This window comes from Manis javanica, chromosome 3 (assembly GCF_040802235.1).
Source record: "Manis javanica isolate MJ-LG chromosome 3, MJ_LKY, whole genome shotgun sequence".
NCBI classification, from domain to species: Eukaryota; Metazoa; Chordata; class Mammalia; order Pholidota; family Manidae; genus Manis; species Manis javanica.
The window spans coordinates 46704200-46723278 of NC_133158.1; the positions used below are offsets into that span (position 1 = coordinate 46704200).

Sequence of the window (19079 nt, forward strand, 5' to 3'; positions counted from 1 at the left end):
AGACCTCTGGCCTACAAAACAGCAATTTCATATGGTTTAACCTGATAACTACCACATTATATATAATCTTTATTCAACTAAATTAAAAATTAGCTATAACATTTTAGCCCTAAAACATATAATACATATTAAGTTTCAGATGTTGTAATTTAATGATGAATTTACAATATTTAATTCAAAATTATCTTCAAAATCATTATTTGGACTTCAATTCCAAAACAGTATTTTAAATTGCTGCCAAAGAGTGCAGAAGAGAAGATGGAGAAAAATATACTGGGAACTATCTGTACATACCACATCCTTCTGTGCTGTCTAGCTATTTTTTTACCATGAGCGTGTTTCTGTGACTTTCCAAAAGTTCATACACGTTTTGTTGATAAATAGTTTATTAAAAAAATTAAGTAGCTTTCTCACTTCAGTCAAGTTACTATGTTCCAACAGGAAACTCTTAACAACTAGAGACCATAACACTAGTAGAGATGAAAACTGATTCTACAGAGAAACATTCCATGAACAGATCTCAGAGACAAGGAGATGGTAAGACCCAAAAAGGTAGAGGCAAAGAGAAAATATCAATAGAAGAGCATGGAAGAACACCCTGATGAAAATAAAAACCATTTATTAATTTGTCTCTAGTAGAAGACCCATGTGTAAGTCCACTTGCAGCTAACTTAAATTTTTTGTTATTAATATGCTGATAGGGGGCCACCTTTGGGACAGTATTAATCTACATTAGGTTTTAAAGAGAAAGAATATTAAAGAACAAAAATACATGAAAATAATTCAAGTTAATTAAAACTATGACATCCAAATGTTGAAACTCACATGAGGCCAAGCTATAAGAGACAGAATCCCCTAAGAAATGGAGGGCAACCAAGTTTAAGTGGGAAGAAACCTGTAAGGTCCCTAGCAACAAGACATACTCATAATAAAGGAGAAGAAAAATGTTAAAGGAATAGCCAGCTGCACTTTCAGTGACAGCTGGATATAAAGGTACACTATTAAGTGGGTAACTGAATGTTAGTCTATGCTTAAGTTCTGTTCACCATGGTATCTATCATTAGTACCAAGGACCAGTGCCTGGCACATGGCTTGCATTCAATAAATATTTGTTCAATTAAAGAATGAACTGAATCTGGCAGAAATATTTAGAATAGAAGAAATGGTTGGGAAGGGGAGGAAGGATCTGAAAGGGATATGGATGAAAGAAATATTTTAAAATTAGGGGCTCACAATCATAAATGAAGAATACTGTAGTCATTAACACAGTGCCTGGCTCCACAGTAGGTATTAAATAAATATATATTGTATTAAAGTGAAACTACTGTATAATTCTGTAAGCTACCTAATGATAAGGACAAATGCCATCTATGACACAACAGAATGCATGTGTACACACACACATTTTAACTAGCTAGTCGAAACAGTGTTATTTGTTTAAAAACATGATGAAATTGCTCATGTAAGACCTAAATACACACTCAGGTTTCTCACTATGGAATACTAAATTCGTGTCTTAAACTGTTACAAATAACAATGGGACAGGGATTTTTTAAAATGTATTTTTAAAGGCCTACATCAGACTTACTCTTCTGATCATTTCTGAACACCTGGGTCTAAACTACCCCACTCACCATAAACAACTATAAAGCAGATCCAAACATATGACATAACTGTTTCCAGACACTGGACAATAGGCAGTGCAGAACTGAGATCACTGAGAAAAGGGAAACAAACTTAGTGAGCTCCACAATCACCTCTGCTTTCTATCCTGAGACAAAATGTCCAGAGTACAATGCAGGGAGTGGAGGCCCAAAAAGAACAGTGGTTTCACTGAATGGGGGAGCCTGAGGTGAGAGTTCACGGCTACTGAATATGCTGAAATCTGTAGGGTAGGCAGCAAAAAGGGAGCAATACAGAAGAGGAGCTCCATTAATCTGTACCTAAGGGTCCCCTTGGCTCTTTGACTAAGCGGCACAAGCAGTGGGCAAAGGTCCAAGAAGCCAGGCCAAGAACAAGTGCCAGGGAGCCATGAGGCAGACAATTAACAGAACTCACACAGGCATGGGGGACCGTTAGTGTTCCAGTCAGCCAAGGACCGAGAAACTCTGATAAACACTACAGATATTCAAGAGACCCAGAAAATTCACGCGTTAGGAGGAGAGCTAACCTGGCCCTTACAGTCAAGGCTGCTTTCTACCTGTGCTAACAGAGACAGAAACAAACCCCCCAAAGATCAAGATGATCTGCAAGTTAACTGTCTGCAGGGACAACATTCAACACTTTTTAAAGGAGGACAACAAAACCCATATTACACAATGCAAGAAAAAAAGAACAATGAATGTACAACTAGCAATACATATTAACCGAACTGAAAACAAGTATAAAATATAGTGGAGGAAAATATAACCAAAACCTTCTCAACAAAATTAAGCTAACATTTCTGTCTGAAGGAAGTATGGAAAGGGAAGGACAAAGTAGGGAAAGAAAATTTATGAAGAAGTAATAGTCAAAAGTACTCCAAATTCAATGGAAGGTATCAACCCACTGATCCAAACTCAATGAATCCCAACCAATATAAACACACACACACTCTCTCTCTCCCCCATCCCACACTAAGGCACTCAACCAAATTGCTGAAAACCAAGTATGAAGAAACAAATTGTAAAAGAAGCTGGAGGGGGAAAACACATATTTACACACAGGAGAACCACTGACTTCTGATCAGAAACCATACACACCAGAAAAAAAGTAAAGCAACATCCTCAAAATGATTAGTGAAAAAGACCTTCAATCTACAATTCTGTATCAACTGCAAACATCATTCAAAACTGATGGCAGAACACTTTCCAGACAGATGAAAGTGAAAAAATGTGTCAATAGTAGGCCTGCACTTATAAAACATTGACATAAAGGAGTTACAAACTTCCAATTACAAAGCCAAAAACTCAAGGGGATGAAAAGTACACAGTATGGAATATAGTCAATAATATTGTTAATATCTTTGTATGGTGACTACACTTACCATGGTTAGCATTTTGTAACATATATAATTGTCAAATCACCAAGCTGTGTACCTGAAACCAACACTGTATACCAAAAAAAAAAAAAAGTTCACAGCTCACAGAAGGAAAATGATTCAAGAAAATCATCTACCAAAAGGAAAAAAGACCACCAGAAATGGTAAACAGAGCATAGTAAAGAAAATGTATTAAACAGTAAAGACACTTTTCTTATCAGTATTTTTAAAAGACGACTGTTTAAAGCAAAAATCAGTAATAATGTATTGTGGAGTGTAGAACATATATAAAAGTAAAATATATGACAACACTAGCACCAAGGACAAGAGAGAGAGAGACCTTAAGTGTAACTTAAGGATGCATGTGGAAAGCCCTCAAGCAAGCACTAAAAAAGACTAGACAGATAGATACACAATTAGATTCCAGAAAATCTTAGTTAACCCTACAGTAAATGGGCCCATAACACTTTCAGTTACAAAAGGCAAACCAATTCTTACAGTTAAAGTAAGAGGTCAAGAGTTTATTTTAGGTAATATCATCTAGAACACAACAAAGATTAAAATAGTCACCCAAGATATAGCTGCTAGATTTCACATATTATTACACTGTATATAGTATAACATGTAATATGGGTAAGTTTATGTCCCCCAATATTCTAAAATTATACTTTTTGATAACAAAAATAGAGCAGATTAATACCATCTGGTATTTTATAGGTTATCAGTAATCATGAAATTTCCAAGAAGAGGTATTTTTTCTTACAGTATTCATAATATAAAAACGTTTAATCTTTAATAAACGATTTAAATAAATATGTTCCTTATTTAGGAGGAAACAACACATCAGGAGTCATGGGGGAGAAGGGGAAGGCTTAAAACAAAAGGTATACAAAGATATACAATGTCTCTAGAGAAATTTTAGAAGTGAGATTAAATGTTTTAAGAGAAAAGTCTCATCACCTGAAGAAAATGAAGGTCAGTGATTCTCTCAGCCTGGTAGCTAGTTAGTGGCTGAGGACAGATTCGAAATCTAGGTCTACCTCCTAGCGCAATAATGTTACTAAAATGTAAACTCTGCCAAGAATGCCCAGCTCCCTCCTCCCTGCTTTGTTCGCTACCGAATCACCAGGACTGGAACAGTGCTCGATGCACAACAGAAGCTCCCTGAGTAATTACTGCCTGAGTAAGTGAATGAATAGTATATAAGAGCACAGCATTTATAATGTGCATCTGCCATTTGTAAACTCAATCTGCCATTAAGAGATGTACAGAAATGCCAACACAAAATAGGAGATTATTAATACGTTGCAATAAATTAAACATACAAGCTGCTGAATTTTAGGTATGACTGATAACTGATTTTAAATGACTTACAAACTTCTGAAAGCTGAAAATAATACTTTATTGGAAAAACTAAGCACTAAAGAAAGCAACATCTTTAACACAGCAATTCAAATAACAGTCACTTGTACAAAATGCTCACGAACATGCTTCTGAGGCAAGTGTGAGGCAATTACAATAAAAACAGTTTATCTCCATGATTGTAGTTGCATAATCCTTCCGGCTTGTGTTTTAAATTTATATATTCTCTAACCTGCCCACCCTACCCCAGTCCTTTGGGGGAACAAAAAAGCAAACTTGTTTCTGGTATAAGTTTAATTTTTGATGATGTTTCATGAACAGCCCTGTAGAGGGGCAGAAAAGGATGCCTTCTAGGGACTTGCAAAATCCAGGGAATAGCACAAGGGAATAACAAATGAGACAATAGTTACTAAAGCAGATTTTTCGGGCAATTATCAGTGTCTTAATACAAAATCTGAGTATTGATATAAATAGAAAATCTACTTACATGAATTTCCTTCTAGCAAAGTATCAGAATAACACTATTTATTTAACAGGCAACCAAACAGGCTAAACTGAAACCAATCCCTTAAAATAAGAAAAAAAAATCTACTACCACTGTGAAAATATCTAAATCTATACAGGAGAGTGATGGTTGCTCTATCAGGTATCCAGGTTAATACCAAAGAAAATGAGCTGATATTTGGGGTCCTCACTAGACGACTTGTATAAATACTAACCACTTACATAACTGAAGGAGTCACACTTTCACTGTAAAGTTTAACTTCCATTATAAAGCTTTCAAAAGTTTTACAAAAATAACATTAGTCAGTCAAATTAACAAATTATAATGGTTATAATAAAGAAGCTAATTCTTCAAGCAAACTAAGAAATTATCATTCAGATTAGATGGTAAACCAGATCCTGAGTTCCTAGTGTCTTTTAACAAGAGGAATGGCAACAGTGGCCATAGAGCTCAAGGCTATCAGACAGTCTTGATTTCAAAGCTGTCCCTCATACTAGAACCTGTCAGATGCTATATCCTTATTGAAGGTTGAGCAAATACAATTGCCTGAGATAGGGTAAACAGTAGTCAACAGCACATGAAACAGTTCAGCTCCAGCCTAACTGGCAACGCACGTTAAGTGAACTCAGAGAATGCCACTCCTGTTATCAGTCAGAAGATGGGTTTCATTCACTTCTTCGCCGAACAGAGTCACTTGTGGGACAGGTAAGTGAGAACAGCGGAACAACCCAGGCAGAGTGACTACAGGTCTCAAGCTGCTCATAATCACCTTTGTGAAGCCCCACGGTCCCGGGCCCTGCTTTCTACATCTCAGATTCCTCTGTAACATGCAAATTTCTTATATTCATTTACAACACAGGTACGATGAAAAATACATTTGGACAGTTCAGCTTGTTATACAGAAATACACCTGACTAGGATTTAAGACCTCCTCTCACTTGCCTTAGCACTAAAATAAATACAGCCTAGCGACAAACAAGTCTGTTTCCTCATACATGAAATGAGATGATTCATCATCCTGTCCAATAACGTAAATCTAAAGTATTCCTTCCCTCGTAAAATGCCATGGATTTGAAATGCTACACAGATCATAGCCAAAGGAAAGGAAAGACTGTGCTCAAAAGTCTCTGTTTGGAGCTTAGAAGACACATATTAATGAATAGTGGCTAGATTCTAACTTAGTTCCTTTTAAAAAAATCTACATAAAACAGAGTAAAACGCTATTTATTTAAAATTTTTTAGATGTTATATAAAACTTGCTCCCTCCCCACACCCTGTTCTGGGATTCTCCTTTAGCTCTCCTGACCATAACTTTGTCAGGGCCTACAGGCACACTAAAGTTGCTTTCCAAAAACCTGAAAATACAAAAAGAAGAGAAATGATACAACACATCTGAAAGCTGAAATATTATGAAGCCATTAAAAGCTGAACATTGCCTGTAGCTGCCTTCCTCTTGAGGGGAGAGTTGTAAGTTAAACTTACAACATACGCAGAAATGTCACCTACCACAGGCCGCCGTCCCCTTCAACTATGCCACAACCATGCCATTTTAATAAGTATCTAAAGATGCTACTAAGTTTCAGGCACAGAAAGTTTCTTTGGAAAGAAAGTTGCCTCAAGCCTTCCCTGACCTTTACTTCTGCCTTCTCCTAAAACAGGCATAGCAACAGCAGCTGAGGGGGGAAAAATTAACTTTCCCCTCTCCTATCCCAGACAGAGAGGAGAACCATACACATCTTCTCACTCTTTTTTAGTTCTAGCTAAGCAGCTGTTAAACATACAAGATATTTTTAAATCAAGTTAAGTACTTGGGTACCTATATTGAATTGCAGCATAATACTTAAAATTATCCAATGAGGCAATCATTTGGCTTTGTGATGCCAATTAAAACACTGTATATTTACAGGGATTTTCCATTACAAAATGCCCAAAAAGCAAGATCTTCCATCTGACCAAAGACAGTTTTAAAGGTAAACACTGAATGAACTGTTAAGTGTTCAAAAAAGATTATAAAATTTACTATAAAAAGTACCTCTTCATTAGAAGTATATAATGTAGCAAAAAAAAACCCATCATTTTAGAACTCATAATTAGTTTTCCCTCTTCCATAGCTACTGTGAGAAAATAGTTAAATCTGCACCTGAGTTCTATACCAAATGAAAACAGTCTGGAAAATGTTACTGCCCAAAGGGTTATGCAATACCCTTACTCCATAAAGAACACTAATAATACAATTTTAAAAATTAAGATCTGTGCCCCCGCCCAGGGAAAAAAAAAAAATCAGGCAAAAGATACAATTCTCACAAACCAAGAGGTGTACAGAAAAACTTTTCAAACTCACTACAGGTCAAAAAGTAAGTCAACAAATCAGTAACAATGAGATTTCACTTTTACCTCTCAAACAAGCAAATTATTTTGAAGCAGACAGAATACCCTCAATAACAGGATGGATAAAGCAGGTTTCCACCACCCTTTGCCAGAATGCTGTGAGTAGTTTTTCACAACTGAAGAAAAAGTAATAAAAATAAAGAGTAGTAACATTTGTTGAGCTCTCCATTCCCTGCCAACCTTCCTCTAGTATGCCCTTATGCCCAAAAAAGCCCCATGAATTAGGTGGCGTTATTACAGCTGTTGTTAAGTTTTACATAGAAAGCAAGAAACCGAGCAGCACCACCGTGGCCCCGGGTGTGGTGGCCCTGGGCTCCCAGGCCCACCACCTGGCTGGTGGTCGCACCTGCAGAGTCCCCCAGCACCACTCTGAGCAGGACCTCAGAGAGGAGGAGTGGGCGTGCTGAGATACATGAGAAGCACCTCCTAAGAGACATGACTGTTGAAGCCCTGTGAAGGGAGATGAACTGAACTAGCAAAGAGAAAACACCGGGACAAAGAAACAGCACCCTGTTTGAGGACGCCTCTTCCCAAAACAATCTGCTCGAATTGAGGTGAAAACAGGCAAGTGGTTGACTGTGGCCAAAGAGAGGGGAACTTAAAAAGGAGTCCAAGAACAAATAAACCTCAAATCAAGTTTTACAAACTACATTTAAAAAAAAGAAAAAGCCAGTTCTCTAGTATCCATGAATATTGTGAAGAGCTCACAAAAATGTCCTGAGTAAGACTAGAGAGAGCAGCCTCCTTTGGCCCAACCTCCACCTGCAGGCTGGCCCAGTGACGGTCCCTCCCTCAGAGGCTCCGGCCCTGAGAAGCAAGCGCCCTCCTACCTGCTCTCTCAAGCACACTCTCTGCTCCGTGGCACACTACATAGCCTTCATGTTTCATCTCAGCAACCCTCTCACTTCTCTTCCCAGTAGTAGTGCAAATGTCACCTCAAGTTTGGCTGGAAAATATGGAGTATAGACAGGAGTGGGTTAAGGACAGAAAGGCAGCCTGGGCCAAAGGAACTGCTAGGCTAAGGACTTTGAATTTTGTAAAACAGGTCAGAAGATGCCAGAGAAGGTGTGCCTGGAGTGACATGAATCCAGTTGTGTTTTTAGTTACAGCAATAAACACTCTGGAGTATCCATATTTCAATTTTGTCACTACCTAGCTACTATGTGACTTTGGGTAAGTTAATTAAATCAGTGCCTCCCATCTGCAAAATGGATTAATAACAGAACATAAACATCAAGACTATTACGGAAATTAAAGAGAATGTTTAAAATGGTTATCTAGTCAATAAATGTTCTAATACTTAAGCTTATCATAATAGAATTGATGTGTAATATGGTCTCAAACAGGGAAAAACCACAAGCACACATCAATTGGGGGCTTATTTTAACAGTCCACACAAAGGATTGTGAAAGCCTTTAATGTTGGAAGAGAAAAGGGAAGAGACCTGCGAACACACCCTGTGAGGGAGAAGTGGCAGGGCTTGAAAACATTTAAATATGGAAGATGGGAGACAAGATGACTCAGAGGTTTCACACCTACGTGACTTAGAAGACACTGGTGACAATGAGAAAGTCAGAGAAGGGCACGAGGTTGAATGATGAGATCTCCCTAAAATGTATTACGATTTGAACTTCAAACACTGCCTCCTAGAGTGTCTTGGCAGTTCTCATTTTGTCAAGCATACAAGAGTTAAAACTGTTGAAAACAGAAAGGAAAAAAGATACAAGAACAATAAAAGGAGAAGGAAGAGAGTGTGGCCGAGAAAAGAAAACTGGCCTGCGGAGTGGAATCCCAGGTCTGAGCTCAGAGGTGAGCGACATGACACAGCGAAAAGGCAGGTCACATGTTCAAACAGCCCTGCCCAGGTCCACACAGGAGGAGGACCACTACCTTTCTGGAGCTTCTTCAAAATACATACATCACTCTCCTGTCTCTGGGGCTCCAAATCATGTCCTGGGAAGCTTCTTAACCTGCTCTAGACACGTGGGCAAAGCAAAAAGCTGAACACTCCTGAATGACCATTTCCACAGTCACAAACAGCTCTTTGACACTGTTCTATTTGCCTGAGCAGGGCACAACTAGGAATCTAAGGCTGTCCCAAAAGCCGTAGATCCCACATTTCCCAAGAAGATCAAGATCACATCTCTATCTATGAGAGGTGCTCATCTCAATAGTCAGAAGCTAAGTTCCACTGTCAATGCGAGTACCTTTGTCATCATTCAATTTCCTGTAAAGCCATCTAGTTTTCCTGAGCACATAATCATAACTTCTAAATTGTTTTAGATGTTACACTTTTTGAATCCCTGAATGACACTATAACTGGATATTTTATCCCAAATAATAATGAGTAGAAAACAGTTGATGTTTTCTACTAACTCTATGGGTATATTCATGATTTCTACTTATTACAATACTTTTTAAGTGGTTTTTGAAAGTTTTATTTACAACATCAACACCTGAAAACATAAGGTCTTAACCTCAAAATTGTGTTCAATTTCTCAGCCTTCCTTTGTACAGATTCACTTTATCAAATAATGACATCCATCAGCACTGAACTACTATTGACAGAGGTTCCTCCTCGAACAGAACTTTGTTATTCAAAATAACACAACAGACAGTACACCCCGTGACAGGAGAGATGACGGAAGACTGTTAAAGGACTCAAGTATGTCAGGACTGAGGGACAACTCTGGGAAAATAACCTCAGTTTATATTCATACAGGTACAACACATCATTTTATAAAATTCCAAATATAATCACAATGTGAAAAATCATACTCAATTAAGTTAATTGATCCTTTGTTTTTTAAGTCACTAGGAAAACCAGTGACTTAAAAGACCTTACTTTAAGCCTTCTAAAATAAATCTCAACTAATACCTCGAACAAGGGGAAGGAACAGTTATAACAATCAACTGAAGTTTATGCTAACCAAATTGGATTTGGGTCTCAAAATATAACTGAAGAGTATGTATGTCTTCAAAGGAGATGAGAGAGCAAGACATACCTCATCCTCTCTACCTGCATCCTCCCCACTATCTCAGGGGCCTTCCTCCAAGTATTAGTGCCTCTGTCTCCTGTTGATGTCCGCCTCTCATTCCCAGTGCTGACAAACTCATAAGCATACTCTATTTTCTGTGAAAACAAATCCTATCTTGATTCTACATGCCTTCTTCCTTTAACAACCAATGCATCTTCCCATTCATTCAACAAATATTTACTGAGCCCCTGCTATGCTCTAGACCTAAGCTGCCCAGTACAGTAGCCACTAGTCACAGGTAGCTACTGAGTGCTTAAAATGGCTAGTTGGAACTGAGATCTGCTGAGAATATAAAATACATGAGACTTCAAGGACTTGATATACAAAAAAAACCAGAATGTAAGATATCTCATTAGTAATTTAAATTTTGAAATAATATTTTTGGGTATATTGGGTGAAGTAAAATATACTGCTAAAATTAATGTTACTGTTACAGGAGTTTTTTAAATTGTGACTCCTAGAAACTTTTAAATTATGAAAGTGACTTACATTGTATTTCTATTGGACAATGCTGTTCTAGACAAAGTTCATAGCATTAAAGACATAAATGTGAAGATGATGGGAAAAGTCTCTGGCCTCCTGGAGTTTGTATTTTATTTCTGGTGGTGAGAGGAACCTTCAGACAATAAACAAATGAATTTGATAATATCAGAAGATGATTAGCATTCTAAAGAAAATAAAACAAGAAATAGAAAAACTGCAGGGGGAGGGGGATGTGCCATGCAGTGTCTTCCTCTTCCCCTTCCCATAGCTTACAAAAAAGAAAGCAACCAAGTTTCCTCTCAAGTACAAACTCAAATAGACTGGCAGCGGCCGTCTGGAACACTTACAGATTCCAAGGCTAGCTTGGGCCTCAACTGGAAAGCCCAGCATGCTCTATTAGCCATATCTGCCCAGGCTGAAGAGCAGACACACACACACAGAGCCTAACAACATTCTGTGACTCTGGCCTCAGGAATGTCTCTCAGATCTGCCTGCTTATTTCCATACTCTGTCAAGATCTTAATTCAGAAGAGTGATGAAGGGTTGATCTAGAGTAATGTTCCTTACCCAGTCTCTGTGGCTTCAGTTAATTCTCCTCACTGCTAGCAAAGTTTGCTTCCTTAATAAGTTTCACAATCACGAAGACTTTAAAACACCCAAAGCTTTAGGTTTAAGTGTTACACCTCTCTTGGCTCATGCCCACCAATCTCTTCATCTCTCCACCCTGTCTGCCCCAACACACACACCCCTTCTCTCAGCTGCAATGGCAATACCTGGGCAGAACCATTCCCACTGTCTAGAATGCTGTCCTTGCTCTCTTTTCTGTACCTAAAAATCTTGAACTCAAACTTTAAGAAACAGATCTAATGTCATCTTCTCTAGGAATATAAGAACACTGGAAGGAAGGACTTAATTTGTTTGTATGTTCACGTAACTACAACAGTGCGAAGACTTAAAGTAGACACTTAATAAATGAACGGGTGAATGAATTCCCTGCCCACAACACTCACCCCCTAGTCTGGGTAAGATACTCCTTCCTAGCTGCTCTCTCATCCTGGGCTGAACTATTAGAATACTTCCCCGAAACTGTATTAGAATGATTTCTCTGCTCACTCACTGAATTACAGGCAGGCAAGATGTCTTACCTCTTCTATGCCAGCACATAAAGACACTCAATAAATATTTATTTAATGAATGAGTGAATGAACAGGTATTATGAGACATCAACATGCCTAACTCAATTGACAGAGAGGGCAGCTGCAAACCTGAGAGATTTAATGACTTGCCCAAAAAGGTCAATGGCAAAATCAATATTGGACCTGTCTATTATCTTACACCACAACACAGGACTTTTTCTTCTAATAAAAAGGTCCTGAAGTAGGTACTCAGTATTTTTTGATCACTCATTATCTGAACACCCACCACATTTGTGGGAATCATGGAAGACAAAAAAATCTCACCTTCTACTTTAAAAGCTGAGCAGTCAAAACATTCACTCTTCCTTTTCCTTGGTAACTAGCACTCTGCTAGTGACCAGAGTTAGGACAGTCAGTCAATTGTTCCTGGCTCAGTTAAAAATCTTGAGATATCACCCCAACAAGGTGCAAGGACCATGAGAGCACATTCATCACAAGGAAGAGAAAGGTGAAGCCCACACAGCGATTTGCTGCCACTACCAGGAGTGGAAGCGGCATCCTAACCAACTGGGTCTGTAGCTCAACCCTGGCTGTGTGTCCTCTGCTTAGTTTCCTGGCAGAGTCTCCAACTTTCCAGTTAATTCTGTGGGCTAATGTATAGCCTTCCATTAAATTCATTTTTTGCCCAACTTAGCCGAGGATGAAGTCATTTTCTGCATCCAAAAACCTTGACTGTCACACCTAAATGAATAATGAGGGACCCGCAACCAAACATGGGGGGAATGAGAAAAGCAACAATGAAAGCAATAATTACGTAGACTAAGAATGTGGCCAATGGAACTATCAACAGAAGTCATTTGTGGTGCTCCCAAGACTGATCTATAAAAAATCTCCCGGGTGTAAGCCTCCACACTCTTTCCCAATCCAATGACTGAATGCCAAAACCCAGGTGACATTTCACCTGTATATAAGAAAGGGAAAATGTTCACCATTTGGTCCCTGAGTAACTATAGAGCAAAGCCGTTACCCCCTGGTGTAACAGTCACTGGGCTTTGACATGAGCAAGAAATAAACTTTTAGATTTAAACCACTGAAATGTTAGGTATATCTATTATACCACTTAGCCTAACATAATCAATACAGAAAATACTATTTACCTAGAAAGGTTAGTAAGCATTTAAAAGAAATGTCATGTCCCAGTCTGAAAACTGATCATATGTATACCACTTATCACTAGTAGGGATCTAGACTAACACAAACAAAACTACCTCCCAAAAGTTAAGAAATGTATTTTTTGGTTTTGAGAGTGTCGAATTTTTCTTGCAAAAAAGATACAAATGTACTGGGTGGGAGGGAGGAAAACTAATATGACTCTTCAAATCAAATAACCCCTGTTACATATATAATACATTAGTCTCCTTTGTTCAATAACTGAATCAAAGAAAACTCAGTATAATAATTTTTTCTGGAATAAATGACCTATACTAGAAGCTTATTAAACCTCATTATTTTCCTACAGATTTTCATTATGAAAATAAAGTTATGTTATAAAAGTGCTACCTACTCAATAGCTCCCTTGAGAACCTTTCAAAAATACACATGCCATCCCAACATCTAAAGATTTGGGCTCTTTCAAATTTAGAAGAACCAACTGCATTTTTGTATTTCATTTATATATATTTACTCAATATCCATATACAAATTCACATATATTCTGAGTTTTATTATTACCTTTCCAAAGATTATCATTCCTTGTTTTTTTTTTTACTCATTTAAACACTCATCCAACTTTAGGATGAAGAAATATGAGATAGCACTGAGAAGACCCATTTGAATCACCAACATAGATGCAAACACACACATGGCATCTAATGATGGAGTCCAACCATCATGTTTTCTATTGCTATTATTCTAAGAGAGAAAGTAAGCCAGTAATGTCACACTAGTGAAGTTTACATTCATCCCAATATTTCTTCTGTGTTTGGATTGGATGAGAATAGAAAACAATCTCTCCATCTATTCAGCACAGAACTGACACATGACCCAAGACTTGAGTAAATGAAGAGATACACCATGTTCTTAGATGGTAAGTCAATATTATGTACCGTTAACAGTAACACAATATATTACATTATTAAAAAGACCATTTCTCCCTCAAATCAATATAGTCAATGTAAAAAAAGATGTGGGCTCATTTAGGTCTGAAATGGGTACCAGACACCAATATTTTTCAAAGATTTCTCAAATGATCTGATAATGGGGCCCTTCCATTAGAAGAGAATTTTGACTAAAACTTGTAAGATTTAAAACAGTGATGATACTGTAAAAATGTCTTAATATTTGGCATGAAAGCCTGATTTTAGAAATCTACAAGGTCAACCTATCAACTGATAGGAAGGCTTCTATTAAAATCACTTCTAAAATTATTTTACATTAATATTATAAATATTCAATTGCACAAGTCCTATTCTTTGTATTTTGTGGCACCAAGTCAATCAAGAAGAGGATCACCATGTTAAAGATGATGATCGGATACAGTTTTGTTTAATTATTGGGTAAAAGAGAGTATTTAGACAGAGGGAAAAATCTATCTCAACAGCTCTTAGTAACTAATACTTCTGAAGAATGGAACTCTAAATAGGAGCAATTTTATCTCTTTCATACATTACCTACTTTGTATACACTTTTATTTATCACTTTAATACACATTTTAAAAATCACCACACACAATGCATACTTACTGAAAACACCACGAATACTCTTCTAAAAGCAGAGCAGGTTCCCCACTTCAAAGCAAAGATTACTTAGTCACTTCCACCTTCTGAATTACCTCAGTGATCCCACACCTAGAGAATGGAAACTAGCCACTCCACCCAAAGTTCCAACCATCTACCATCTCTGTTGGCTACACATATCAAGCTTTATTTTCTAGTTCTGAAGTTGAACCGAATCTTCAAGTAAAGTGGCTGCCAAGGTCTTGATCAGGGGTCAGCCAACTTTTTCTTAAAGACAGAGTGTGAACATTATAGGCTTTATGGAGCATATAGTCACTTTTGCAATTAATCAACTCTGCCCTTGGAGCACAGGAGGACCCACATACAACACATAAACCAAAGAGCATGGTGGCTATGTATTTATAAAAAAAAGAGGTAGGTTGGATTTGGGATCTTGAGGGCTCAGAGGCAGCTAGGTTAGTGAGCCACCCTGAAATTATCATTTACACACACACACACACCTGACCCTGGAATAATAATGCAAGCACGCACACACGCACGCACACACACACACCTGGAATAATAATGCAAACACACACACACACACCTGACCCTGGAATAATAATGCAAGTATTAGGGGCCGGGGCCACACACACACACACACACACACACACACACACACACCTGACCCTGGAATAATAATGCAAGTATTAGGGGCGCTGATCCCCTGACCCCTGTGCAGTTGAAAAACCCAGATTACTTTTGACTACCCAAAAACTTAACTACTAATAGCTTACGGATGACCAAAAGTCTTACTGATATTTCAATTAACATATATATTTTGTATGTTATTTGTATTATATACTGTATTCTTAAAATAAGCTAGAAAAAAGAAAACCTTTCAAATTGTCACAATATCCAAAAAATATTTCCAATATATTTATTGAAAAAAATCAAATATTTAAGTGGAGCCATGCAGATCAAACCTGTGCTATTTGAAGGGTCAGCTATACGTACATACACAACACACACACACAGGCTGATATATTTACATATTATGTATTACTAAATAAAAGATTATATACTTACGTATTTATCTAGTACACGTATTACTGTCTCTTTCACCCCAACCTAAGTCCAAGGCCCTTAAGGATGGAACTGCTGCTCTATTCACTGACAAATCTTTACTGAATGGGCACAATAACGGCACTCAAAAAATATCACTGCCTGACTCAGCTAACTCACCTCATGAACGTAAGTGGAGGGAAAGCACCGATTTCTCCTTAGGTCAGTAGAGAACTATGACATGCACAGCTCTGCTTCTGTAGTCAGATGGTGAGTGCTTTCTCTCCTCCCCCCGAAGCTATCACTGTCACTGACGAGGAGGACAGTCTTAATGATGAGGAATGGTTGCAGGACTAGTATCAACGAGTAGAGCAGTGACTCTCATCAAGAATTGTATGCACCAGAATCACAGAAGTAGCAGCAAGGGAGCAAAGCTACCCAGGCCTCTCCTGGATACTGTGCTTCACTAGTGGGAAGCAGCGGTACCAGCCAGAACTTCCTGCTCTGTCTACAGTGCCCGTGACTGTATAATAGGCACTGAGTAAATACTGCATTAGAAAGAATAAACAAATTCCAGCCTCAGCTCTACTTACTCAGTGTGACCTTGACCTTCTCCAAGGTTCAGCTGCCCTTCTTGGAAGGGGGGGGATGATAAATCATTCCAACAACTAGGAGAGGTTCACACGAGCTAAAACACATGAACATATTTTATAAACTCTAAACCACCACACAAATTCAAAGATGAAGGATTTGAAAGCTGCCTTCATGTTATGGATTCTCAAATGTCAGGACAGAAATATTTTAACAGCTGGAAAGTAATGCCAATTCTCCCATCAATAAGTTTACTGAACAGGAAAATAATGTCAATTAAAATGTTACCCCTCCCCCCCAAAAAAATTCCCCATGGCCCTAAATAGACTATTTTCATCTTGAATTTTTAGAAGTGCAACTTTTTAGCTTTACTTCCTGAGTTGCACTTGCTACAGTGGGTAGTTAATAGTAGTGCATTTAGATCACATGCCTTTGTCTTTCAGATATTATAATACTTAGGACATGGTTAAAAAGCAAGTGCACTGCAAGCCATGTTATGCAAAACAGTGAACTGACAGGCCTAGTGCTCAGGAAAACTGTGTTTCAAACTTTCACTTGTAAAATGTTCTTCCGCATAAACTACTGAGAAATATAGATATACATATGGGTCATTCAAAAGGATTTCATCAACTAAATTTTCCTGCACATTACTACTTTCTGAATGTCACTGACATTGACAGAAAATCAACTCACATTTTAAAAGCAGGGAAGACCTTACCACCAAATGAAGGATAATATTAACAATGCTAATACTGAGAAGAGCAGGGCACTAGATTCCCACCTATTCGTTGGCTTCATGACAAGATGGACAGTGATCACAAATGACTTATCTTTTATATAGAGCTTCCTGGGCTTTCATGTGGACAACTGTCATTCCTCTATTTCAAGAGGGAAAAAATGTTAAGTTGTTCAGGATACAAAAATAGATTTGCGAGATCTTATACACGACTGTGGTTGGCACTATAAACTAGAATATCCCACAGACACATGTGTCTGTCTGAAACAAGTCAAATGAAGCTGAAGTGAAGCACTCCTTTGGAGACCATCCTTGACCTTCCTAGCAAAACACCTCCCCCACCTCTACTTGTTTAGATGTTTACTGTGTATCTCTATCCATTAAAATGTAAGCTCCATGGAAGCAAGGACTCTGTCTTAGCCCACTATCAGCCACTCTGTATATAGCCAACATCAAGAGGAAATGTTTGACACAATAAATGATCAATAAGTATTGTTGTTTATCTCACATAACAATCTCATTTTCTTAAACTACCTGACATCTAGTAAAATATCCCTTAGTTACTAACTGCTCATAAACAAGTCCATGATTTTTAGGTAAACATCCTGTAAACTGTTCAAATTTAATAGAATTGCTTTACTTTCCCTACATTTATTTAACTCCTACTTCTAGAATGACAAATGAGAATGATGTTCTAACTTTATAATAGTATCACAGTTTCCTAATGAAAGAAACTTAACATACTAAATAAGTGAGTAGATGTAAAGAAAAATACTAGAGGCAGCAGAGAGTAGTGCTTAAAAGCAGACTGTGAAGTCATACTACTTAGGTTTGAATTCCAGCCCCACTGCTCTTGAATTCCAGCCCCACTGCTCACCACCTCAGGTACCTTTCCCAACTTTCTGTGTTCCACTTTCACCAGTTAAAAAACAAAACAAAAACAAAAACATCCTAGTGTCACCCTCAAGTTCTCCAGCTCTCTCACTCTTCCTTTAGACATTTTCAGGGTCTCACCTGCCCAAGAAAGCTCTGCTTTAGACTCTCCTGTCAGGCCCTCCACCCAACTAACTACTCATGTTCCTGCTGTCTTTCAAGGTGAATCAAGACTCACTGCTATCAATTCATTATTCATTTCTGGCTTTTCTGTAATCTGGAATTTCTAACTCAGTGTCTACTTATTTTATCTAGAAGCAAACTGGTTTATCTCCCCCGACCCCAAAAGAAGAATGCTTTTGTCTTACTTCTCATGTCTATTAGCAGTACTCTCCCACTCATCCAGGCTAGACACCGCATTTCTTTAACTCATCCTCCTCCACCCTGAAGGACCTATCATTCACTGACTTCTGTCTAGGGTTCCTTAGGAAATGCTTTCATATCCATCTTTTGTTACCTCTGTTCTTTTACCGCATAATCTTCACAGACAGTAAGTTCCACGAGAAGAGAGGCAGATTCTGGTATTTTCACAGGTCTATCTATTTCGAACATCTAGAGAAGGTTTCCATACTTGCCTAGATTACTGTAATTATCTCCTACATGGTTTCCCTAATTCCAGATTCCTAAGCATCCAATCCTTCCTAAAGTTATTAATCTTTCTTAAAAATGCCTTATTTTAACAACTTGTCTGCTCAGACACACTCATTAATATATTCAAGTCAAGTGACCACTAGTTATCAAGTACTACAGGCAGTACTAAGGAGGCATGAAAGAACTGGGGCACAACTGCAGAAACGAGTCCTCACCAGTTCTTCACAAATCTGACAGGTATGTGCAAGAAATAATCATGTAAACACTTGTAACAAAAGACACAATACAAATACCTGCTAAACAGAGATTAATTCTGATTGGTAAGTGGTTTTTAAGTAAGATAACCAGAGAGAAGAAAAGGGGGCATTCCAAGATGAGAGAAAGAACATAAATAGGTCTGGGCAGGGGAGGATGTTACAGGTTTAACTGTGTCCCCTCAAAATTAGCAAGTACTTCTGAATGTGACCTTATTTGGAAATAGGGTCAATGAAGACGTAATTAGTTAAAATAAGGTCATC

General features: G+C 38.0%; 1 protein-coding gene across 17 annotated transcripts in view; it reads right to left on the reverse strand.

The window, feature by feature from the left end:
- DYRK1A (dual specificity tyrosine phosphorylation regulated kinase 1A) overlaps positions 1-19079 on the reverse strand; it is a 151488-nt gene that overhangs the window by 54362 nt on the left and 78047 nt on the right. For 5 of the 17 annotated variants that reach the window (XM_073231361.1, XM_073231362.1, XM_073231359.1 and 2 more), the window contains one exon: positions 16304-16398. The exons of 8 other annotated variants lie outside the window; for them this stretch is intronic. Coding sequence is in view for 4 of the 9 variants with exons in the window: in XM_073231348.1 (XP_073087449.1) it covers positions 8105-8162 (58 nt within the window). In the remaining 5 variants the exon portion in view is untranslated. Of the gene's footprint in view, positions 1-8104; positions 8221-16303; positions 16399-19079 lie in introns of those variants that run through there. 4 more of the 17 variants (XM_073231348.1, XM_073231347.1, XM_073231346.1 and 1 more) reach the window with 2 other exon arrangements.